This window comes from Lethenteron reissneri, chromosome 21 (assembly GCF_015708825.2).
Source record: "Lethenteron reissneri isolate LAM-NWPU_2019-01 chromosome 21, ASM1570882v1, whole genome shotgun sequence".
Lineage (NCBI taxonomy): Eukaryota > Metazoa > Chordata > Hyperoartia > Petromyzontiformes > Petromyzontidae > Lethenteron > Lethenteron reissneri.
The window spans coordinates 16,541,369-16,567,789 of record NC_083799.1 but is presented as its reverse complement, the minus strand read 5'-3'; the positions used below and the strand labels follow the sequence as shown (position 1 = coordinate 16,567,789).

At 54.6% G+C, this 26,421-nt stretch overlaps 1 protein-coding gene across 2 annotated transcripts in view; it reads right to left on the bottom strand.

Annotated features, from left to right (window-relative positions):
* The window catches only part of LOC133345319 (V-type proton ATPase 116 kDa subunit a 1-like), a 112,450-nt gene extending 102,353 nt beyond the window's left edge, over nt 1–10,097 (bottom strand). Inside the window, exons 1-5 of one of the 2 annotated variants that reach the window (XM_061555981.1) lie at nt 9,955–10,097; nt 2,214–2,405; nt 1,498–1,576; nt 1,285–1,382; nt 1,003–1,131 (exon numbers count right to left, since the gene is read on the bottom strand). In XM_061555981.1, coding sequence (XP_061411965.1) covers nt 1,003–1,131; nt 1,285–1,382; nt 1,498–1,576; nt 2,214–2,330 — 423 coding nt within the window. In that variant the 5' untranslated portion in view covers nt 2,331–2,405; nt 9,955–10,097. The remainder of the gene's footprint in view (nt 1–1,002; nt 1,132–1,284; nt 1,383–1,497; nt 1,577–2,213; nt 2,406–9,954) is intronic. The other variant, XM_061555982.1, reaches the window with a different exon arrangement.
* Nucleotides 10,098–26,421: the final 16,324 nt, after the last annotated feature.

Sequence of the window (26,421 nt, the reverse complement as noted above, 5' to 3'; positions counted from 1 at the left end):
CGACGGTACAATAGCGGGTGTTAAAAGCTATTAGGTGCTCCGCCGGTGAGAATATTTTACGGTGTTGACACAGGCTCCGATTTCTTTGGGAAAGGGAAAAGGAAAGGCTCGCAGCGCGACATTCACTCTTAGCTGCCTTCGGCGAATCATTCTCATGAAAGCGCCGAGCTTTCCATCCCGACGAGGGCTTGTTTGGGAAAGGGAGGGGGAGATAGCATTAATCAGACAAAAGAGATCTCAAGACATTTTCAACAATAGCCGTTTGCAATATATACGACACCGTGGGAGCGATAATTCCACGCGGCAATCCACTGTAATTGTTTATTCGTGTAATGCAGGACACGGAGCTTGCCCAAGTGTTCCATCCATCCATCCCCTGCCATAATAGAGCAGGAGGGTACATGCGCTCTAATCAGTGTAATGACTGGTGTAATTTAGAACATCCCACGCTGCCTACCGCAAATTATAAAAGTACCCCCCCCACCCCCCACCCCCCACACCCCCCACCCCGTGATTTGCCGAGTGGGCTGCGCGTTACTGAAACGGCGCACTGGGGGCCACTCCGTCAGCCTCCGCTTAGCCCAAGAAAGGTCCAAAATAGTTTACCCATATTTTATTTGATAATTGCTGATGAATTCTCTCCCAACAAGAGCGTTAATCACCCGTGCCTAATTTAATTAAAACAATAACACAGATGCATTCACGTTCCGTTCTTACCCGGCGACAGACGGGCCATTCCGCCCGCCGTGAAAACGAGCGGCGCGGATGTATGTACGTTGAACTTCTTTCGCGCCGCACGTAGCTAACCGTGCTAATCGGAGGTGCGGGGGGGGGGACAATCGATACCTCGGATAAAAGCGCGTGGGAGCGGGCGGTGGTGCTGGTGGCGGAGCGGCAATAATCTGCACCGCCGCGGCGACGATCCATCGCAAAATCGGTCGGTCAAAACTGTCAGGCAAAGGTGAGATGGGAATAGAATAGAAAGGCGCAGCCGTGTCTCACCTCCTCGAAGAATTGCTGAGTTTTGTCCAGGATGTGCTTGAGCTCCGACAGCTCCAGAAAGTTGCGCTTAAGAGCCTCCTGGTTCGTGTTCACCTCCTTCAGCTCATTCTCCAGTTTCTCAAAGGTGGCCTGTGCACGGATACGCGAGGGTTGTTGAGGCTCACACCACAATAAAGCAACAGCTGCAGGTGGGGTCCCTGAGATTAATTTTGCTACCTGTTAAAAACTAAAAAATAACCACACGGAGCTCTCCGAGATGACGTCGAACACAAAGACGCTCACCTCCAGGTCGATCATGTCCCTGGGAAACGGCACCTCGGGGTTTTCACCATTGTCCATGATCTGGATGTCTGCCCGCTTGATCTCCTTCTCAACAAATCCTGGCGAAGCAAACAGGCGCAATCGGGCAAGCGCGCACGAGTTCCGAACACCAGAGCCATCTACGAGCAGACTGAACCAAGGGGAGATGCGGTGCAGCGCGGCGATCAGGCTCACTGAGTTTCCGCTCCATCTCCTCGCATCGCCGCACTTCGTTGACAAACTTGCGCTGGAAGACGTTGACGTCCGGGTTCAGCTGCAGAAATGAGAAAAGTTTGTGAAAACCAATCCAGGGGACACTCTGTAGCCAGATAGCAGGAGTGTAATGGACTCATACAAGCTCAATGTGATGACACAAAAGACATTTTCGTCTGTGCTCGTGACAATCGAATTTTGAGTTCAGATGCGTGATTTAGCTGGGGAAACATTCAAAGTGAAGTGGTTCATACCCCGTCCAGAGCAAGGGTGGCTGAGACATGCAGGGAATGTTGTGGCAAGACAAGGAAAGGCAATGCACATGGCAGGCGAGTGCTGGGGAAAAAACGTCTGCACTGGGTGGGGGGACATCTGCAGGATGGGGCACTGTGATGGCCTCCATGAGTCCAGCGACCAAAGAAAATAAAAGACCTTGGAAACAAATGTGGAATCATGTTCGGCCAGATTCTCAGGGTCGGGTGGCGACTGTTCAACAGCTGCAGGATCTGGCCGAGCGTAGAGAGCGTTGACGAGGTGGTGGTGGTGGTGGCATCCACGGCTTAGGCCACGACGGCATCTTGATCTTGAGACATTGCACCGTGAATCGGAGGCACAACTGGGGATCTCTGCCATCACAAACGTGGCGCTCCGGCTACGCGAAGTGGTTCCCCCCCCCGTGCGCCATCCGGTGTACTCACGTCACGGAACTGCACCATGCCCAGCTCCCCCAGCTCGCTCACGCAGCAGTAGGCGGCCTCAGACTGCAGGAACAGCTGAGCCAAGGTCATTTCATCGCTGCGGAAAAGCTCGCCCATGGTGGCGGTTCTGTGTCAGGGCCCCCGGAAACAGCCACGTACGCACGCACGCTCGAGACGTCTCCACGGAGTGTCCTGCAATTAGAAGCGAGGTTCGTGAACGACAAGTGCCGCCGGGCCGAGGTCTGTTTCCTGACAAATGTAAAACCACTCTCTGGACTAGCTCTGGCTGCAGAGGACACTCCAGCACAGACCGACATTGTAGACATTATTACATTCCATCCTTTATCATGCCTAATAAAATATTTATGGTTTTCTGGGGACTGAAGCCCGCACAGTGCACTTGCACGACCCGCCTGCGTAGTATGGAATGCATAAGAGGAGCCCGATGATTAATTTAATCGTGCGTCTTCCCAAACTCACCTCTTTATAATTCATTACCATTAATATCCCGAGGACGGTGTGCAAAACTAAATAACTCCCATTTTTAATAAATTTTTAAAACACGTAAGAGTTGATTAAAATTCCACTTAAAAAACAGGCTGCATTAGGGTATAATTTCGTGAACAAAAACACATCTTTGTCATATTCGCTACAACGTGTTGAAAATCTAACACTTCTAACATTTTAATTTCTTACGTGTACACGCTACGGGCTTTAATTGTAATGGAAATCCATACCATTACCGTATAACAACACAACCCACGCTATTTGGCGAGAAGGCTTGGGGCCCGATGCTGCCACAGCGTAATGGCCAACCCCACTGTACGCAGCGACACCAGAAACACATCCTCGGACACAGCCCAGACGAGCGTCAACAGCAGCCAGCGCCGTTCCGTAATGAACAGCCCCCGCTTTCAATCAACACTGTGCACACTTCCTGGCAGAAAGTAAACGTCCTCCAAGCAGGCCAACCTTGAAAACATAATCCCACCTCTGTTAGGAATGTAAAAAAAAAAATTCCCTCTTCACGCTCCACATTGACACAACAAGCCCCTTAACACTTCACACGCCAGCTGCAATCGCCCACGAGTTAAAATGTCTCCGCGCTCGGAGCGCCGCGGTGGTATCCATCTCGACGGGCAGCGTCTACATTCCTATTACCAGGGACAGGCCCTTTGCACAGCATCACCATTTTTGACATCGCGAAACCGTGCCCATAATTCTGTACGACCCTGCGTCATTCCGTGTGACCAAGGAGCTCTGCCGCTTGTCGTGCTGCTAAGGCGCGAGTCAATCATGTGTACGCTCTTCGGTGGAATTAAATTATCGAACCCATTTACCGAGGAAAGAGCAGCAAAACCGAAATGGTAATTCGAGTCACCCAAGGGCATTTACTATGCTCTCATCAAGGCTATTCAGCACAACATTCCAAACTATATTCACTAAATTATACTGACAAATGAAGGTGTAAATTTCAAAAAATTAAGTAGAAGCCATCTGACGTGTGCATACAAGTCGCTGTATCAACCAATGGAAGTGATCTACAGGAAAGGATTATGTAAGGCTGCAAATCCTGACTCAAAATAAATATGGGAGCAGAACGACATAATGTGCAACCCATTGCATCGAAGTAAATAAAAGATAATGTTCCATGGTCACAACAAAAACACAGAGAATGTATATTGCGAGCGCAAACGTTGGAGGCGGCAGGTTTAAGAGTTAATAATGAAACAAAGAGGCTTCCAAGAGGGGTCCCCTTGGGAATCTGGACATGACTACGAACAGCACCAACGCGGCTGACGAATGCACTTTGCAGTCAGTGGACAACGGTGGATATTAAACACGCAGCGAAAACGTGGATACTCGAAGAAAATTGAACGAAATCTGAAGAGAAAAAAATGCTCACAAAAATGCGTGGAGAGATGCACACTCAAAATTCCTCTCAGAGATGCGAACACGGACAAACGAATCGGGAAAGACACACAAATCAAACGACGCAATGGCCGATCAGAATGGTGCGCAGGCTTCGGCAGAAGAGTTTGTCGCAAGAAGGGATGATGCCAGGTGGACAAGACTGGCGACAGAATGGCAGCCAAAGGCGCGTGGGCACGCAGACACAGAATGATGACGTTTGTTCAAAACGCAGAGATTCAATGGACTGCAACGATGCAGAACTGTGTAGAATGGCAATATATTGTGGATACCCACATCAAGGCATGCTTTACAATTAGCTGCATATGTGGCCGTCTCATAATTCTGCATTCTACAAACGAATCTCTGAGCCAGCCACCTTCTCTGGCAGGCACAGATCGAACATGATAGGGAGTAAGTGTTGTGTCAATGTTTTCCCACGTGGGTTCACGTTTTAATAGGCCGTGATGTAATAACCCAGCGTACCTAACAACATTCGCAATGTTCCACGACAAAATTATCAATGACCAACGAATAGATAACCGCCGCTGCACAACGCGTACTCTCACGGTGACACTTCTGACAGCACTGAGCGAGCGTCAGGAGCTCCGAGTCGCAGGCGATTGGTAAAGTAGCAACAGACGCAGAGCGCCAGATGTACAGGTCCAGCCAGTCGAGTGAAGAAGCATCGGCATTGTAACGCCACGAAAAGTGGCCAGAAACATTTTACATTCTGAGTCACAGGGGAACAAACGATTATTTCCCTCGTGTGCTCGCCGGAGCCACACGCAGTGATTCAGCAAACACACCCGGAGGTGAGATTTGTAAAATGGTCTTCGACCTACACACACACACACGGTGTCACCGCGGCATCTACGCGCATGTTTCACAGCGTCAGTCTCTCTGTGCACGCTTTAGCAGCGTGTGCTTCGTTAACTACGTAGTGTCTTGCACCCTGCACTGTGTAAACAGTAAGTGCAAATGCACCTCACATTATCGCATGTTCCTGTTGGTGCATATGCACAGCTGATGGGCAACGTCGTTTACTGCTTGCCTAAGCTTGCTGGAAAGATGTGAACCTAACCAGTGACTCGTCACCCAAACCAGTGTCACCCTGACCAGTGACACATCACCCTAACCGGTGACACATCACCCTAACCAGTGACTCGTCACCCTAACCAGTGACACGTCACCCTAACCAGTGACTCGTCACCCTGACCAGTGATACATTAACCTAACCGGTGACATCACATACAAGCACCGCCAATAGAAAGTGAAGGGACTTTCTCCTTTGCTTTTAGTCAACATAAGCCTGATATCATAGAGCATTACACGCTGCTTATTTTACAATGATACAAGTATTAGATTTTAAAAATATTTATTTCCATAAGAGTACCGCATGTAATCCAATAATGAAATGCCGGTGCCCTTGTGTTGAGTGGACAAGGAACACAGAGGGTTTTAATCTTCTTAAACCAATCAAATATCCTGACCGCAGGCAGGCGAGGCTCGCTTTAATTTGCCTGCTCAGCCCTAAACAAATATGATCACCTGTGAGCGTGCGGGGACCAAAAAGGCCGCGCCGGTTTTTTTTGTTGCCAGAGAATCTCTCCACACCGCGATCCTTTTGCCGAGACGAATTCCGCTTGCAGCAGCAGCAGCAGCGGTGGCGACGGTGGTGGTCAGCCTTCGCACAGCCACCAGAGACACTGCATCGTCACGTGCCAAGTCGGCTGCCCGACTGCCCCGGCGTTTCACGCGTCCATCAATGTTCATGTGTTGTTTTTGTTTGTGCCAAGCACCGCGATGAAGTGGCACACCTTGCATCTGTGCTCGTCCCTTCATTTAAATGGTGACAAACGCGAGCGGCTACCCCCTCCTCAACGGCTTAAGATGGCGGGTTTATCCGGGGCTCGTCACGATTTCGCGTTACAGTCCGGTGCAAATGCTTCTGCGAGGCGACGCATTTGCGGCGGGGAGGGGGGGTCACCGTTGTTGGATGCGCCTCCGATTAGCAACGCTCGGCCTAGGTACCGGGTGTGACAGACGTTCACCAGGTGCAGCAGCATCCCGTGTAGGCTTAACAGACTGTCGGGGCAAGTGCTGTTAGCGAGGAGCAGCACCTCTGAAGGCCGGCACGGCACGCGAGGGGGTAGGTGGCCAACACCACACCCGGCCGCCTTTGTCTCCCCAGTGGTGATGTTTACACACCGTACCAGGTACTCATTTGAGGCCGAGTCGACCTAGCAGAGGCGCAGGACCGGTTCAGATAATCGTCCCTAGCGTTGGCCGTGAGCGGGAATCGAATCCGGGTCGCCGGGTTCGTAGCGCAGCGTGGCGCTAGCCGCTGCACCACCGCTCGGTAACAACAACCACGCGCACACGGAGTTCAACAACACACGCACACACACGGAGTTCAAAAACACACGCACACACACGGAGTTCAACAACACACGCACGCACACGGAGTTCAAAAACACACGCACACACACGGAGTTCAACAACACACGCACACACACGGAGTTCAAAAACACACGCACACACACGGAGTTCAAAAACACACGCACACACACGGAGTTCAACAACACACGCACGCACACGGAGTTCAAAAACACACGCACGCACACGGAGTTCAACAACACACGCACACACACGGAGTTCAAAAACACACGCACACACACGGAGTTCAACAACACACGCACGCACACGGAGTTCAAAAACACACGCACACACACGGAGTTCAACAACACACGCACACACACGGAGTTCAAAAACACACGCACACACACGGAGTTCAAAAACACACGCACACACACGGAGTTCAACAACACACGCACGCACACGGAGTTCAAAAACACACGCACGCACACGGAGTTCAACAACACACGCACACACACGGAGTTCAACAACACACGCACGCACACGGAGTTCAAAAACACACGCACACACACGGAGTTCAACAACACACGCACACACACGGAGTTCAAAAACACACGCACACACACGGAGTTCAACAACACACGCACGCACACGGAGTTCAAAACACACGCACGCACACGGAGTTCAACAACACACGCACACACACGGAGTTCAACAACACACGCACACACACGGAGTTCAAAAACACACGCACACACACGGAGTTCAACAACACACGCACGCACACGGAGTTCAACAACACACGCACGCACACGGAGTTCAACAACACACGCACACACACGGAGTTCAACAACACACGCACACACACGGAGTTCAACAACACACGCACGCACACGGAGTTCAAAAACACACGCACGCACACGGAGTTCAAAAACACACGCACGCACACGGAGTTCAACAACACACGCACGCACACGGAGTTCAACAACACACGCACGCACACGGAGTTCAACAACACACGCACGCACACGGAGTTCAAAAACACACGCACGCACACGGAGTTCAACAACACACGCACGCACACGGAGTTCAACAACACACGCACGCACACGGAGTTCAACAACACACGCACGCACACGGAGTTCAAAACACACGCACGCACACGGAGTTCAAAACACACGCACGCACACGGAGTTCAACAACACACGCACGCACACGGAGTTCAACAACACACGCACGCACACGGAGTTCAACAACACACGCACGCACACGGAGTTCAAAACACACGCACGCACACGGAGTTCAAAAACACACGCACGCACACGGAGTTCAACAACACACGCACGCACACGGAGTTCAACAACACACGCACGCACACGGAGTTCAACAACACACGCACACACACGGAGTTCAACAACACACGCACACACACGGAGTTCAACAACACACGCACGCACACGGAGTTCAAAAACACACGCACGCACACGGAGTTCAAAAACACACGCACGCACACGGAGTTCAACAACACACGCACGCACACGGAGTTCAACAACACACGCACGCACACGGAGTTCAAAAACACACGCACACACACGGAGTTCAACAACACACGCACGCACACGGAGTTCAACAACACACGCACGCACACGGAGTTCAACAACACACGCACACACACGGAGTTCAACAACACACGCACACACACGGAGTTCAAAAACACACGCACGCACACGGAGTTCAACAACACACGCACGCACACGGAGTTCAACAACACACGCACGCACACGGAGTTCAAAAACACACGCACGCACACGGAGTTCAACAACACACGCACGCACACGGAGTTCAACAACACACGCACGCACACGGAGTTCAAAAACACACGCACGCACACGGAGTTCAAAAACACACGCACACACACGGAGTTCAAAAACACACGCACGCACACGGAGTTCAACAACACACGCACGCACACGGAGTTCAACAACACACGCACGCACACGGAGTTCAACAACACACGCACACACACGGAGTTCAACAACACACGCACACACACGGAGTTCAACAACACACGCACGCACACGGAGTTCAAAAACACACGCACGCACACGGAGTTCAAAAACACACGCACACACACGGAGTTCAAAAACACACGCACGCACACGGAGTTCAACAACACACGCACGCACACGGAGTTCAACAACACACGCACGCACACGGAGTTCAACAACACACGCACACACACGGAGTTCAAAAACACACGCACGCACACGGAGTTCAAAAACACACGCACACACACGGAGTTCAACAACACACGCACGCACACGGAGTTCAACAACACACGCACGCACACGGAGTTCAACAACACACGCACGCACACGGAGTTCAAAACACACGCACGCACACGGAGTTCAAAAACACACGCACGCACACGGAGTTCAACAACACACGCACGCACACGGAGTTCAACAACACACGCACGCACACGGAGTTCAAAACACACGCACGCACACGGAGTTCAAAACACACGCACGCACACGGAGTTCAACAACACACGCACGCACACGGAGTTCAAAAACACACGCACACACACGGAGTTCAAAAACACACGCACGCACACGGAGTTCAACAACACACGCACGCACACGGAGTTCAAAAACACACGCACGCACACGGAGTTCAACAACACACGCACGCACACGGAGTTCAACAACACACGCACGCACACGGAGTTCAAAAACACACGCACGCACACGGAGTTCAAAAACACACGCACGCACACGGAGTTCAACAACACACGCACGCACACGGAGTTCAAAAACACACGCACACACACGGAGTTCAAAAACACACGCACGCACACGGAGTTCAACAACACACGCACGCACACGGAGTTCAAAAAACACACGCACGCACACGGAGTTCAACAACACACGCACGCACACGGAGTTCAACAACACACGCACGCACACGGAGTTCAAAAACACACGCACGCACACGGAGTTCAAAAACACACGCACGCACACGGAGTTCAACAACACACGCACGCACACGGAGTTCAACAACACACGCACACACACGGAGTTCAACAACACACGCACGCACACGGAGTTCAACAACACACGCACGCACACGGAGTTCAAAAACACACGCACACACACGGAGTTCAAAAACACACGCACGCACACGGAGTTCAAAAACACACGCACACACACGGAGTTCAACAACACACGCACACACACGGAGTTCAACAACACACGCACACACACGGAGTTCAACAACACACGCACGCACACGGGGTTCAACACACACACGCACGCGCACGGAGTTCAAAAACACACGCACGCACACGCCCACGGAGTTCAATGGAAAAATCCCACAAGAGCTGCACGGTCACATGTCGTGCTGAAAAACGGTGACCACAGCGAGACCGCAAACACAGCAGATTCCCCACCACGATAACAACGCTTCGCTCCGTGGCATCGGCAGCACCGCATCTTGTTTCCGAGGCTTGCCACGGAAGGCCCTTGCCAGCAAGATGATATTTTATCAATTACGGCAACCGTGGTGGGCCCCAACGGTTGGTCGACAGGTTTTCTCCGAACGTCCGAAAAGAAGAGTCCGCGTAATAATTGCGGCAGTTGGCTCCCAAGTGGCCGCGAGATGCCGTGCCACGGAGGGCACCAAATGGCTCCTGTTGAAATGCAGGAAATGAAACGGCGCATCGCGACGCGCACGTGCAGAGCCGCTTTTTCCTCCGTGCGAACGGATCAGACGGCCAGTTCGTAATTCGGCATTAAAAGTCTTTCAGCGGCATTAAGTCTCAAGAGTTTTCCTAATCACACGCGCGCTAGAAGAGCTTTCCCTGAGCAAGTAAAATGTCCTGAGGGGGCTGGACTAGGCACGGAACTGCATCAGGGATGCCCTAGCAAACACATTCCTGCGGAGGGAGCTGGTAGGAACGTTGGGTTGCTCGGTCAATGGCCTGCAGGGTCAACGGCGGCGTAGTGTATTCCGCAAATATGCCCGACTGTGAGGGCAGGCACAAGCCGTCGTGAGTAGGTTAAACGTTGAGTTTTATAAGGGCACCACGGGTGACCAGCCCCTCCCCACCCAGCCCCACCCCTCCCACCCCGCTCCACCCAGCCCCTCTCCACCCTCCCCACCCAGCCCCTCCCCACCCAGCCCCTCCCCACCCAGCCCCTCCCCACCCTCCCCTCTCCACCCAGCCCCACCCCTCCCATTTTTGGATGCACGACGGACGGACACAATAATCCCGTGGGCTGGTGTAACCAGGAGGTTCCTACCAGTAAAATACCTTGACATGGTGCAATCAGTACTACTGGTAAATCCGACTTTGCCGTGGCATTCGTCACGACTTGCCACAAGGAAATATTCATGTAAAGTCATAATAAAATAATGTTCCGCACAGCACACAGGCTTTGATGAGAAGGAACAGCAGTGACATTGCTCGATTACGTCAAGGATCACAAAATACTGAGCTGGCATTTGCAATGGAGACTGCAATTACAAGCGATGTCCATTCTGATTGGAACGATTTTTCTCCTGGAGAAAATCGTAGAAATAAATATTTGACGTGTCCGTACGGAATTTCAAATCAGCGAGCAGTAGTTAACAGAACATTGAACCTCTGTAGAACAGAACCATTCCGTAATTTCATTTTTAAAAATCCCATCATCAGCCACTGTTGGATGATGTTTTTTCCCCTCCCCCCCCCCCCAGTCGTTGCCACGTCTCGTGGACTTGCAGTGAACACACCGCACGCAAATTTAAATAAATTTCAAACTTAAAGCAAGAAGTACATTATCATAATGGCAATGTCCTCCTCGTGGTTCATGCGGCATGACGCGTGGTCGCTGCGTGAGCAATACTCATCATACGTGTTGCTAAAGATATCGGGGAGAGACTCAATTCGCTTGGAAACTAATGAGGCTCACGTTTCAGACGGCAGATCTCTTATATATACCCGCATGTGCCAGGGGAATTATTCTGTCGTGTGACCTTGACACGATGACGCCTAGTAAATCAGGGATGCGATTCAATCAAAAATACATTACTTTTGCCTAATTTTTTACCATCTTTTTGTATTGTTTCTTGATTCCGTCTTGTTTGAGACACGTTTTGTCTCCAATGCCTTAAACACAGCATGTACATGGAGAGCCCTTGTGTCAATCCAATGCTGGATGAGGGTCTCCACATAAATGTTGAAATAAGTTCAACATACATACAGGGCACATGACAGTACTGTAGATTCATGGCAATGCTGTGCGATAATTACAGGACTACAAAACCACACTGTGATACTGATCAATTGTGGGTTCACGACCCTCCAACACACCGATGTGCTGAAGTGGTAACACGAGTTGGCACATTCTGTTTACGCGACAAACCATGAATAATTGGCCGTGTCGGGTGGTGGCGGGTTTAACGACACATTTATATTTATGGGATCTAACCCAAAAAAAAACTTAATTGTGGATATTATGCTCTACTAATGACAGTACACTGACAGTAGAGTGACAGCATACAGTAACAACAACAACCTCCATTCGCCACTAAGTGGCGATGATGTCATCACGATGCTTGTGCCAGGCTATGTGCACCTTGAGGCCACGTGAATTGTCGAACGCCCGCTGGTAGGTCACGGGGCAGACCCAGGTGCCGCGGGTCAACTGACTGAGATGACTGAGATGACTGGCTGATGCACCACGTGTGCCCCCTACTGTGCCAACTTTCTGTGCTTTAGCCCCCCGGCGCTCCGCTCGTTGTCATGAGCGTCGCTCCTCCGCCCTCCGTTGTTGTTGGAGGGCGACTGCCTCCAACTGCCCAGTAGCGTCCTTCACGAGCCTCCTCCACAGAGGCCGATCTTGACACCGCTGGTACCAGTCATCGGCAAGTCCACTCAGCTCCACGTCCTCCTGTACCACATCACTCCATCTCTTCTCTCGCCCTTGCCGCGCCCGTTTAGCCCCCTCGATCTGGCCGAACAAAAGCGGTGGCTGGGCATGCGGGTTACATGACCCAGCCAACACAGCCTTGCCTGCCGGAGGAGCTCACCAATGGGACTTTGTCCACATCTTTCAGAGATTTGTGAGCTTCTCACACAATCCAGCCTGCAGGTTAAACCCAGGATGGATCGTAGGCAGGCCAGCCTAAATGTTTCTAACCGGCGAAGATGTTCCATTGGGGGGGCCCACGTTTCGCAAGCGTAGAGAAGGGAGGGAATGACCATGGCCTAGAAGACCTGAAGCTTCGTGCGGAGCGATAGACCAGGTAGCTTCCACACAGCGTTACGCAACCGATGAAAAGATATTGCTGCTCAACTGATTCGGAGTGAGACCTCTGCTGTTAAACCAGGAGCCGGTCATGAGCACACTGCCAAAGTATGGGAAACTCTCCACTCTCTCCACAACTGCCCCATCACCGATTGGGAGTTATGGGGGTGGAGTGTCCGATGGTACAAAATACCCAGGCAGGTGCTTAGTTTTGGTGGGGCTGATAGTAAGGCCCCACCTCTTAGTGGCACGCTCCAGTTTCAGCAGCAGCGCCTCCAACTCCTCTTCTGAATGAGCAGCAATAACCAGATCATCGGCATACATAACGTGGTTGACTAATAGGGAGCCATCCCTTGACCGCATCCGGGCATCGATCAGCCTCCCATTGTATCTGTACCAGATGGAAATTCCTCCGGTACAGCTATTGAATGCTTCGCGACCTACGTGGTCAAAATAGATGTTAAATACAGTAACTCCATCACACACAATAGGAATGACAGCACCGATATGACACACTGACAGTATAGGCTACACTACGTCATGACAGTACATACTGTATTACTGATGACAGCACTAATCACATCACACGTTAGAGATGACAATACACACTGGCAGTACACACAGTACACTGACAGTAGCATGTGTAGGTGGACAGGATTCAATGGCAGTACACACACCACACAGTTCACAATGACGACAGTACAATGAGGGTACCCACTCCAACACAAGGCAGCACTGATGACAGCACGAATGACGTCACACGTACATGACATTACACTACACACCACCGTACAATCTGGCAGTACACACGGCTGCTGTGCCACAGGGTTCAATGACAGCACACACCACGACAGTACACAGCAGTGCCCACGACACGCCGGCAGTACACGGCCACAGTACACGGCCACAGTGCACGCCGACAGTACACACGGCGCTGACAGTACACAGCCACAGTACACGGCGCTGACAGTACACACTGACAGTACACACTGACAGTACACGGCCACATTACACGGCCACATTACACGGCGCTGACAGTACACGGCCACAGCACACGGCCACAGTACACACTGACAGTACACGGCCGACAGTACACGGCCACAGTACACACTGACAGTACACGGCCGACAGTACACGGCGCTGACAGTACACACTGACAGTACACGCTGACAGTACACGCTGACAGTACACGCTGACAGTACACGCTGACAGTACACGGCCACAGTGCACACTGACAGTACACGCAGACGCCAGCTGCCGCCGGCGTCTGCGTGGTCCCCGCAGCCTGCGCGGTAGGCCGCGCGGCCCGCACGAACGCCCCGGGTGGGGGCGGCTTCACTCACTCACGACAACAACAACAGCAGCAGCGGCGGCAGCGGCAATGCCTCTCCCCTCTCGGCACTAGACGGATCCGCATTGCCGCTTCCGCCACCGCTCCGTGTGTACACAACAAACACAGCGAGCGAGCGAGCGCGCTACCTGGGGGGGCTGCTGCTGCTTCTCGCTCGGCGCTCGCTCACTCCGCCATCCGGAAACAGAGGCCCACGTCCCGGCGCGCTGACGTCATCATCTCATGCGGCGTGACGTCACGCATCGGCCGCTGCAGCGGGGTGACGTCACGCATCGGCCGCTGCAGCGGGGTGACGTCACGCATCAGGCGCTGCAGACCGGGTGACGTCACGCGCTCTCCGGGCCATTGCGGCATTTTTGTTTTTGACGCGAACCGGGTGGGGGGGAGGGAGTTTGGCTTCGAAGTGCACCTAGCCTGGCACAGGGCGCCGTGGTGACGTCACCGTCGCTTCGTGGCGAACGGCGGGGTATTGGTGTTGGGTGGGAGGGAGGGGGGGCGGTGATGACGTCACAGGCCATCACCAGCTGTGTCACGTGGTGATCTTCACCAGCCACCACGTGCGGGGGAGCCACTCACACGGTGACGAAGCCAGAGAGAAGGACACGTGACGTGTGGTGTGGGACCTGAACAGTGGACACGTGACGTGTGGTGTGGGACCTGAACAGTGGACACGTGACGTGTGGTGTGGGTCCTGAACAGTGGACACGTGACGTGTGGTGTGGGACCTGAACAGTGGACACGTGACGTGTGGTGTGGGACCTGAACAGTGGACACGTGACGTGTGGTGTGGGACCTGAACAGTGGACACGTGACGTGTGGTGTGGGTCCTGAACAGTGGACACGTGACGTGTGGTGTGGGACCTGAACAGTGGACACGTGACGTGTGGTGTGGGTCCTGAACAGTGGACACGTGACGTGTGGTGTGGGACCTGAACAGTGGACACGTGACGTGTGGTGTGGGACCTGAACAGTGGACACGTGACGTGTGGTGTGGGACCTGAACAGTGGACACGTGACGTGTAGTGTGGGACCTGAACAGTGGACACGTGACGTGTATAGTATGGGACCTGAACAGTCGGACACGTTTCCACTCAGCGCGATGGGAAATGCCTTCGCAGGCGAGGCTCTGCACGCTTCGTGTGAGAGTGCGTGGCGTGGCAGATGCCCCTCCTGGCTTCGCGAAACAATTCGAGGCCGTCGTCCAAAGAGCCAACACTGACCGGCGGCCACGCGCTGTGGGCCAACGCTCACGGCCATCGCCTCGGGACCAGCTTGGAACCTTCGGCAGGCCAGCGAAGAAACAGGGGCACAGTTAAAAAACCTGGAGCCAAATCCTGAAAACCACATTCTGACATCTGCCACAACAACAACAAAATCAACATCTCTAAGGGGTATCGGAATAGCTACACTAGAATTAGTGACTAAGATGGGGGCACCGCACTACTGGAACCTTCGGTCCCTGATAACCGGCAGAGCACAGGCCGCCAACAACCACAGCGAAGGTCGTGGCTTCCCACGCGCTGGTGTCCTTCTCAAATGCACCAATGGAGACAGCTCACGTGACAAGCTGCCCGGAAACAACCCACCATCGCTACGACCGCACACAGGAGGAGATCGAGCAACGGAAGCAGCCCTCGCAGGCCACGGCATTCAAGAGGCACCGGGATGTGTGGTGGCCTGTGTCCTGAGTTCCTCAAGTGTCCGGGACTATACATGGACAATGGCTTGCACCCCTCTTCATCATCATCACACACAGGACAGGCACAATCCCGATATGATGGGAGCAAGCAAGAGTCGTGCTGCGGGTACAGTGATGACGCAATGAGGTGGCATCAACACAGCCAGACTGGGCCAGTGGCACTCAGCGGTTAATGAGACATTTCTCACACTGCCAGTGAGTCCACAGTCTTCTTCTAGATTTGAAGCTTTCGTGACTGCAATGAATCATACTCGTAGGTTTTTCGGTAAAGTCACGTAGGTAAAAAAATAAAATTAATAAAAGTAATAATAGAAATAAAATAATAAATCACGACGTTTCGGAGGCAACACAAGTCTCCGTCATCAGGTGGGACCGTCACAGCTACATTTACTGTATCAAGTGAGGCAAAACATTTCAAGATACAAGTTCTTAAATACAAGTTAAGGAGGGGGGGAGGAGCTTATCTGAGTGTGGTAGCCAATGAATGGAACGTATTGGAGGGGGGGGGCGGGGCTAAAAGAGAACAACAGGTGCACATGCTAAAGGTCACAGTGTTCTTGCCAACGACAACCACCTCCAGCCATCGTCAACAAACACCTCGACAACGCTCCTCGACTCGAGTCCTGATCCCCCTCCTGGGATCACGCTGCTGCTGCTGCTGCTCTCACCATCCTCGCACTCCACGTGTCAAATTCCCCCCCCTTACCCCCCCCCTCTTACCTCACCCCCCTTACCCCACCCCTCCAGGCCGTCGGCTCCGGTGCAGTTGCACCGCCTGCACACTCCATGGCTACGCCACCGCGGCTGCGTTCACGGGGCGCGGTGTTGCAACGCGTCTCACCCAACACACAACCAGGAAGACGACGACACTCGCAGAGCCCCAAGGGCCCTCGCCCACGTGGCATCTTGCAGTCGAAGCATGGAGGAGGGGCTGGGGTGGAGAGACCGGTCGTGCTGCTTCAGGGAACGACCACCTCGTGGCAAAAAGCTCCAGGCGATGCAAACAGGAGGTGTGATACGTCACGTGATGGTGGAAAATCCTCATGCGTGGCGACGTTGGAGCTGAATACGTTTGCCAGGGCAATTTGGTCAATTTCACTCCCGCTCGTTTGATTTAAACTCAGGGGGGAATGTGCTCAGATGGGCACAAAAGTCACAAACAATTGTTCTACCGAACTGCCATTCGAATCACGATGACACTTTGAGGCCGTGCGAGTTGAGATTGTATCATTCAGTATCGAGCATCATCGGACATGCTCAATCCACTGCTGCACGAAGGCCTCCCTAAGCCGCTGCCGTTTGACGCAATCCTGCGATGCGGTAATCCTGCACTGGAACTGATTTCATCGCTCCATCTCGCCGATCGATGTCCTGTCAGACGCGCTTCCATTCCGCCCCTGACAGTTGTTATTGTTGGCCACCGGGCATCGTCATCATCATCGTCATCTTTGTTATTGTTGTGATGATCATTCCCTCACCTCGCCCACTCGCTCTTCTCGACTGCGTGAAACATTGCACGTCAATAGCAGCGTGTGCACAGGATGCACGCGAATAACAACGTGGACACGTGTACACGTGATGAACAACGTGGACACGTCATGGACAACGTGTACACGTCATGGACGACGTGTACACGTGATGAACAACGTGAACACGTCATGGACAACATGGACACGTGATGAACAACGTGTACACGTGATGATCAACGTGAACACGTCATGGACAACGTGTACACGTGATGATCAACGTGAACACGTCATGGACAACATGGACACGTGATGAACAACGTGGACACGTCATGGACAACGTGTACACGTGATGATCAACGTGAACACGTCATGGACAACATGGACACGTGATGAACAACGTGTACACGTCACGAACAACGTGAACACGTGATGATCAACGTCACGTGATGAACAACATGGACACGTGATGAACAACGTGTACACGTCACGAACAGCGTGCTATTCACAGGGTGTGTTATTAACTGCTTGCTGTGCACGACTTGTTCCGTATACATCGTACGAGCTGATTGTTTAACTGCGTCCTGCGCAACGTGAGGCTGATGAGACCGGCACAGGATATGAGAGGGACGAGTAATTAATGACATTCGAACAGATTCCGCAGATATAGAATACGTGCCCGGTTCTATAAGTCAGGAATGTATTTGCATTCACAAGAGTGCGTGGGGCTTAAAGCTTTCGGGACTGCAGGAATTCATATTCTTTGGGTCTTTTTGTAAAGTCACGTAGATGGGTTCAAAGAAAATAACAAAAAACGACGACGTTTCGATGGCAACACGAGGAGGAAAACGAGGGGAGAAGCTGCTCAGGCAGACGGCCTCAGCAGCTTCCCCCCTCGTGTTTTTCCTCTTGATGACGACCGCTTGTGTTGCGATCGAAACGTACGTCGCTTTTTGTCGTTATTTTATGTGAACCTGTCGACGTGACGTTACCGAAAGACCCAAAGGGATGCGTGGGGCTTGTTGAGTTTTTGGCGGGCGGGAGCGACAACACGCGCGGTCTAACGGTCCGGCCACTCCGAATGTGAAACCCACCTCGCCCTGGTGTTACGAGACACGTTAAAAATCCCTCCATTCCCTGCAAAGTCTTTCAAGATGTTGGCCGGGTGCTCGAGGCCAGGCGGTGACCAAGTCTCCTCTCGAACGCGACGCCCTCGTCTCGGAAGCGAAGCAGACTTTGAGCCGTGCGATCAAAACGCGACGGAGTTTCATTCGGAACGTTGCCGGGACGTTCTGTGGCCAAGTCCGCGTGTCGGCACCCTCCGTGGACGCCGTGCAGGGGGGACTGCCCTGATCCTCCTCCTCCTCCTGCTCCTCCTCATCTTCTCGACCGCACGGTTGACCTCGCCGCTTCGACATTTGCCGTGCAGTGCTAATTGTAATATCGCACGCTCCTGTGAACCGCTTTTAGATGAAGCACACGCGTTGTAAATCAAATTAAAGGACGTGTTAATCTCTGCTTAAGTATCCAGCTGCTTTGTTGCATCTACTGGTTTTATGTTTATATATATTTTAAAATATTCGTGACACTTGATGGCCTACGGTCAGTTACCAACAACAATGCGTCAGTGAAGGGTGCACAGAGCTGGCATGACATGAGCGCCTGAGACCTCTGAGACCGCGGCCGAGCACCACGTGTGGAGCTCTCGTCCACTCGCCCCCCCCCCCACACACTTCCACGATTGCCTTGCTGAGCTGCCCCCCCCCCCCCCGAGGGCAGCGATGATTGGATGGGCGACCACCACGACCACCACGGCAGGGGCGGTGGTGGACGTGGTGGGCACGGCAGGGGCGGTGGGCACGGTAGTGGTGGACGGCCACGACAGGCTCGGGGAGGGCCTCCATCTAGCGGTTGATTGAACAAATCGTCTCCCTGCGCACGTGCGGGTGTCAACCGCACCCCGCGCCCAGCCTCCTCGGGGCGAGGGAGGGCGAGGGGGGGATGTTGACAGTGGAATTCTCCCTGCACGGGGATGTGCAACTTGAAACCTCCTGCACCCACACGCTCACTCACGCGCTCACCCACGCGCTCACCCACGCGCTCACCCACGTGCTCACCCACGCGCTCACCCACGGATACCACCTGTCATCATCAGCCGCGATCTGTATCCACTGTCCGTGACGCATCGAGCCATCTCGCTCCGGCCCCACGCGCCGGCCCCATCGCTCCCTTCTCCGCGCCAGACGCCCTCCTCTGGCACGTGCCCTCCCTCCCTGGGCTGCCACTCTGCCGTGAGTCTCGACCATTCCCTCCGTGCCCTGGCACGAGGCCGATACCGTGAAGGCGAACCTGGCCCCCCTTGTGCGTGATGGAGAACACGTGTGTACGCCCGCTCGTTTACAATCACAAAATACTCCAAATAGCTCATTGCATTCCACTGTTTTAAACGGATTCCTTCCCAGTCAGCGTGTAATGGAAAAAGAGATTGATTTGTCTGTTGGTCGTTACCAATGTAATTGCTTTTGACCTATTTCCTATTCCATGGCTAAAATTTTATTTTTTTATTGCGAAATAAGTTATGTGTTGGAAGCTTTTTACTGTGCTGCATCATTTTTTATGTCACTGTCATTGTTAATTCGCTTTGAATTGTTGTTCCAATGCTCATTGTTCATGTTGATAATAATACCCGCGACACAATATAAGACATTTACATTGTTTACAGGTTTGCGGTAAAAATTGTTTATATCGGCTGAAGTTGTGCTCCCATGCTTGCGTTTAAATACAAGAGGGTGCGACGGGCTGGAAATTGTTCAACATCTTTGCGAGTAGCACGTCAGAAGTTCAGAAGTGCCACGTCCACGGGCTATTGGCAGGGGCGCGTTACGCGGGCCGTGCCTGTGAGACGAAGAGCGTCTTGATGCTGGGGACAAAGTTGATGTTTCTCATACTCTTTGGTTTTGTCGGTAAAGTCACGTAGGTAACAAATAATAATCACGACGTTTCGGAGGCAACACAAGCTTCCGTCTTCAGGTGGAACCGTCACAGTAATTTTGCTGATTTTTTTTTACCTACGTGACTTTACCGACAAAACCAAAGAGTATGCACCCTTGCAGCCACGAAAACTTCAAATCTAGAATTGATGTTTCTCCTCTCCGCCTCGAGCCGGTGGGTCCATGCGGCACGGACTCGCGACGTTCGAGGTGGCGTCTCCACTCATCCTCCTCTTCTTCGTGCGGCTGATGCCGATGGAGAGCAACAGCTGTCATTCGCATCGAGATTGCAGAGCCGGACTATTACATCAGGAGTCGGGCATTGGTGCCCGAGGATGCCTGCTGCACCGTATTTGTGAATGAGGCATTGCGTCGCTGTCTGCTCCACAGTTTGTTCTGGGTGACCGCAGTCACCGCACAGCGGAGAGGTTTTTATTTCCCATTTGTCCCTCGAGTACCCTCATGTGATGCTGCCGTGGTCCGCGCGGACGGAGTTCGGAGTTTGTGGACCACGAGCGTCGCGGAAGGGAGCCTCTCTTGGCGTCAGCTCCTTCGCCGGCTCGCTGAATTGCGTCTTCTCATAATCGCCGTGCGGACCACCGTTTCCCAAATGCCACCGAATCTTCCCACGAACCGTCCCGCATTTCTGGGCGCAGTTCATCAGAAGTGGCAACCCCCGTGCAGGTGCCTCGTGAGGTAGCAGCCGACACGTGGCGCCCCACCGCTGCAGCTCAACCCCCCCCCCCCCCCCCACACCTTTTGCGTGCAAAACACCGACTTGTGTGTCACATCTGCGAATGGGTTTACAAACAACAAGAACAACAATGGCAACTTATACATCGCACGCCACCGCTCGCTCTCGACAAGGGAGGACAGACTCAGGGGTGCGAGGAGGCAGCCACCGACAAGCGGGAAGGCGGCCACGCGGCGGGCCGACGGCAAATATTGCCCAAGCTCTGCTGCCCTCTGTGTATAACGGCGGTGTCATCGGCAAATCAATGAGCCGGGGCACCCGGAGAGACCCCCACGGTTGTGAGGGGCAACGCGCCACCCCACACAGGCGGGACAGGCGGAGACGAGGAGGGGATTCACAACATCCGTGTGTGATCCACCAACCTCCTCGCTACTGCTGCAGCAGCAGGGGCAGCAGGGGCAGCAGGGGCAGCAGGGGCAGCAGCAGCAGCAGGGGCAGCAGGGGCAGCAGGGGCAGCAGCAGCAGGGGCAGCAGCAGGGGCGGCAGGGGCAGCAGGGGCGGCGGCCTCCACCGCTCGCCTATAAATTGGAGTTGGGGGGATGTGGGGGGCGTGGGGGGGGGGGGCCGAAGATGTCGTGTCCTCGAGGCCCGGAGTGTTCCCATCAGCGGCTCCGTGTGGGGGCTCCGTGTGGGGGCTCCGTGTGGGGGCTCCGTGTGGGGGCTCTGTGTGGGGGTCTACGTGGGGGCTCCGTGTGGGGGCTCCGTGTGGGGGCTCTGTGTGGGGGTCTACGTGGGGGCTCCGTGTGGGGGCTCCGTGTGGGGGCTCTGTGTGGGGGTCTACGTGGGGGCTCCGTGTGGGGGCTCTGTGTGGGGGCTCTGTGTGGGGGTCTACGTGGGGGCTCCGTGTGGGGGTCTACGTGGGGGCTCTCTGTGGGGGTCTACGTGGGGGCTCTGTGTGCGCAGGGCGCGTGGATGTCGCACGGCAGTCGCCTTCTTGTCGACGAGGATGCAGCGCTTCGCGCGTCAATCGCGCGAGAAGGAGGAGAAAAGGAAGAGAGCCCCCCACTAAAACAACAACAACAACAACGAAAGCGCCGCGTTCCACAAATTCTCCACAGCGCAAAAAAGAAAGCGCGGAGCGCGGCTCTGGGGCGCAGCCCGCGAGTGAACGGCGCGGCCGGGCGAACAACAAAGACGACGGCGGCGCTTCTCGTGGCCCCGCGAGGCGCTCCGCTCCTCGCGGGCCGCGACTTCTCGACGCGGCGGCGGCGACTGGAGCGCGTTGAGCGACCTCCCGCCTGAGGGGCCTCCCGCCCCGTTGTGGACTCGGGGTTCCATGCAGAGCGCGCAGCGCCAACCTCGCAGCGGGCGTCTCGCGATGTTCCACGGAACCCCCCCCACCCACCACCACCACCCCCACCAACCACCCCCAGCATCACCACCCCCACAACCACCACCCCCACCCACCACCTCCACCACGACCACCCCCACCCACCACCCCCACCAACCACCCCCAGCACCACCACCCCCACAACCACCCACACCACCGCCCCCACCACCGCAACCACCCCCACCCGCCACCCCCACCACCACCCCCACCACCACCCCCACCCCTCGCCGTGCGAACTGGACGCGTAGCGCGCGCGTTGACGCGGGGGGACCGGGAGGGCAGCTGCTGCTGCTGTTGATGTTGCTGCTGCTGTTGCTGCTGCTGCTATTTCTGATGCTGTTGCTGCTGCTGCTGTTGTTGCTGCTGCTGCTGTTGCTGCTGCTGCTCCTTCTTCAGCCGCTCCCGACCCCGCAGTGTGTGTCAGTTTGAGCGGAGCAGCGATCGGCCAGGTCGAGGCAGCGACAGATCCGTCGCGAGCCCCAGAAGTGGCCCCAGAAGTGGCCCCAGAAGTGGCCCCAGAAGTGGCCCCAGAAAGTGGCCCCAGAAAGTGGCCCCAGAAAGTGGCCCCAGGAAGTGGCCCCAGAAAGTGGCCCCAAAAAGTGGCCCCAGGAAGTGGTCCCAGGAAGTGGCCCCAGAAAGTGGCCCCAGGAAGTGGCCCCAGAAAGTGGCCCCAGAAAGTGGCCCCAGGAAGGCGGCGAAGCGAAGCGACGCGGGCGAAACCTCGGGGCCGCCTCGGCCCCCAGAGGGCACATGAGGCCCGCTCGTTGAAGGCACGTGTGTGTGTGTGTGTTTAGTGATTCCTTAGCCAGCCGTGCTACGTGTTCTTTGGTTCTTTCGGTAAAGTCACGTAGATAGAAAATAAAAATGAAATAAAATTAAAAATAAAAGAAAGAAAAAACACGACGTTTTTATTTTTAATTTTAATTTTATTTTCATTTTTTATCCACGTGACTTTACCGAAAGAACCAAAGAATATGAATTCCTGCAGTCACGAAAGTTTCAATTCAAAATGTATCCATGTTACGATTCGCATGTCATGCACGGCAGGGCTTTCTTCTGAATGTTGTCTCTTTCTTGCCCCTGTCAACATCTGTGCACCGTGAACCCCCTGCGTTGCTGACTTCAGAACTCCATCAGGGAGACAAGCATTAGGGCATTACAACATCAGACAACGGGTATTATAACTCCAGCGCTGTGTTCAGTATAATTCCTCATCATTATCATACCGAATTTACCCATGAAAAGCACATTGATCCCGCGTACTCATTTTCAGGAGGGTCCTGCCACATTGTGAAGGTTGGCCAACACCGGTGACGGATTGTGTTGTGGGCTGAGCTATGTAAGGGAACTTGAGAACCCAGGGGACACCCGCTGCGGGACGGGGAGAGAATTTACAAACCCTGCCCGGACAGACACCCCGCGTCGGGGGTCGAACCCATACTCTGTCTCTCCTGGAGGCGCAGCGTCACCACCGCGCCACTCCGCCGCCAACTCGTCATCATCCGCTGCTGGGTGAAGAAGACCCCCGCCCTTCACGCAGCAGAAACAAACTCGACGCGCTCGTCAGCAACACTGCGGCCTGTAAGTGAATATGTGTTTGTGTACTGGGCGACGTTTCCTCACAGCGCCTGCATGGCCGACAAGGGTTGGGGACTGCGCTCAATTGCACCACGGGGCCCGAAGAAAAGTAAAAAAATGTATGCTTTCTGATGGCCTCTTTTTGAATGGATACATGTATGTATGTTGAACTTCTTTCGCGCCGTACGTGGCCAACCGAAGAGTGGCTGGTGAGCACCAGACCGAGCCCTTACGGAATCCAAAATTGTTCCTCAACCGGCTGAACAATGTACGCGGTGTCCGCCGCCCGCTTGCTCGGCCGCGGCAACCAGAAGCCCCGCGGCGTCGTCCACCCGCCACGGGCCGGGGACGACTCCCGCGGGGACGGCTCCCGCGGGGCCGGCTCCCGCGGGGACGGCTCCCGCGGGGACGGCTCCCGCGGGGACGACTCCCGCGGGGCCGGCTCCCGCGGGGGCCGCTCGTCACGAACCTCGCGCCCCGCGGCCCCCAGCACCGCGGCCCGGTCGACTCTGCCGCTCAAGAGAGGTCGAGGCCCCCCCCGCCCCCCCCTCGCTGTTGGGGGGCTCGCACGAGCCGTGCCCCCCCCCCCGGCCTCTCCCTGTGTCGCGCAGCCGGCAACGTGGCGGCAGGCGAGAGACTCCAGCCGAGATGAGCATCACGCGCCAATGAGCATCGAGGCTTTGGCGCTCATGCTCTGTTTATATCGCTGAGCCGATGGTTGCAATTCCACGTTCATGTGGCGGGGGCGAGTACATCAATAGGACAACCACCTGTTATGTCCCTCCCCCCCACACACACAAAGGGATGCGCATGCAAATGAGCGCGTTGTGTTTATCCGTGCGCATCTCTTCAACAATCCACTGCTCGACGAAGGCCTCCCCGCGCTGTGCGGTTCGCCGTCTCTGTGTGGCCATACTTCCCCACGCTGGTCGGCGCGGGTCGCTTCTGTGGCTGGGAATACAATTCATGGCGGAGCGCGCATCCACAGCGCCGACCCATCGTTTGTGATTATGCGGAGATGCAATGGTGCACGACAAATACACGATTGCTGTAATGGCCGTCCGGCATGCTAATCTCGTACATATCTGTATATATATATTTTGGATATGTCCCGACTGCCCATCGTGTTGGGCACACGCCCAGCCTACTCTACATCTCAACATTGCCTCCTCACTCACATCACATCGCCTGCGTGTAGACGACGCGTCGACAAGGACAACGATCCCCCCGTAGAGCCGTAACAGACCGTAGGGACACGTGCTCTGACCGAGCAGCACCTATGAAGGTCGGCACTACGGCACACGAGGCAAATGCCACGCGCAGCCGCCTTTGTCTCCCCAGTGCTGATGTGTACACACCGCACCGGGCGCCCATTTCAGGCTGAGTCGACCGAGCGGAGGCACGAGACCGCTTATAATATTCGCCGCCGCTGTTGTTGTTGTTGTGGGTCGCGTGCCGGCAGCGAGACTCGAGCCGCCGGCTTCGATGCTCGGTGCGCTGACCGCTGCGCCACCGCTCCGCTAACCCTTTACACACAAAGACAAATATCCCCCGTATAGCCTTAACAGACTGTAGGGACAAGTACTGCGAGCGAGCAGCACACCTATGAAGGCCGGAACGGTAAACGCGGGGGTGATGTTCACGCACCGCACCAGGTACTCATTCGAGGCTGAGTCGACCTAGGGGAGGCCCAGGATCGGTTCTGATAATCGGCACTGGTGTTGCCCGTGAGTGGTAATCGAACCCGGGTTGCCAGGTTCGTCGCGCAGCACGCTAACCGCTACACTATCGCACATACACATACTCACTCTTACAACAACCGCCATTCGCCACTAAGTGGCGGTGACGTCACCACGACGCTTGTGCCAGGCCATGTGCACCTTGAGGCCACATGAAGTGTCGAACGCCCGCTGGCAGGAGGTCACGGGGGAGACCCAGCAGGTGCCACGGGTTGACTGACTAAGACGAATGGCTGATGCACCACCTGTGCCCCCTACTGTGCCAACTTGCTGTGCTTTAGCCACCCGGCACTCTGCTCGTTATTGTGAGCGTCGTTCCTCCGCCCTCCGTTGTTGTTGGAGGGCGACTGCCTCCAACTGCCCAGTAGCGTCCTTCACGAGCCTCCTCCACAGAGGCCGATCTTGACACCGCTAATACCAGTCATCGGCAAGTCCACCCAGCTCCACGTCCTCCTGTATCACATCACTCCATCTCTTCTCTAGCCCGTGCCGCGCCCATTTAGCCCCCTCGATCAGGCCGAACAAAAGCTGTTTAAGCATGCGGTGGCTGGGCATGCGGGCTACATGACCCAGCCAACGCAACCTTGCCTGCCGGAGGAGCTCACCGATGGGACTTTGTCCACATCTTTCAAGGATTTGTGAGCGCCTCACACAATCCAGCCTGGTCAAACCCAGGATGGATCGTAGGCAGGTCAGCCTAAATGTTTCTAACCGGCGA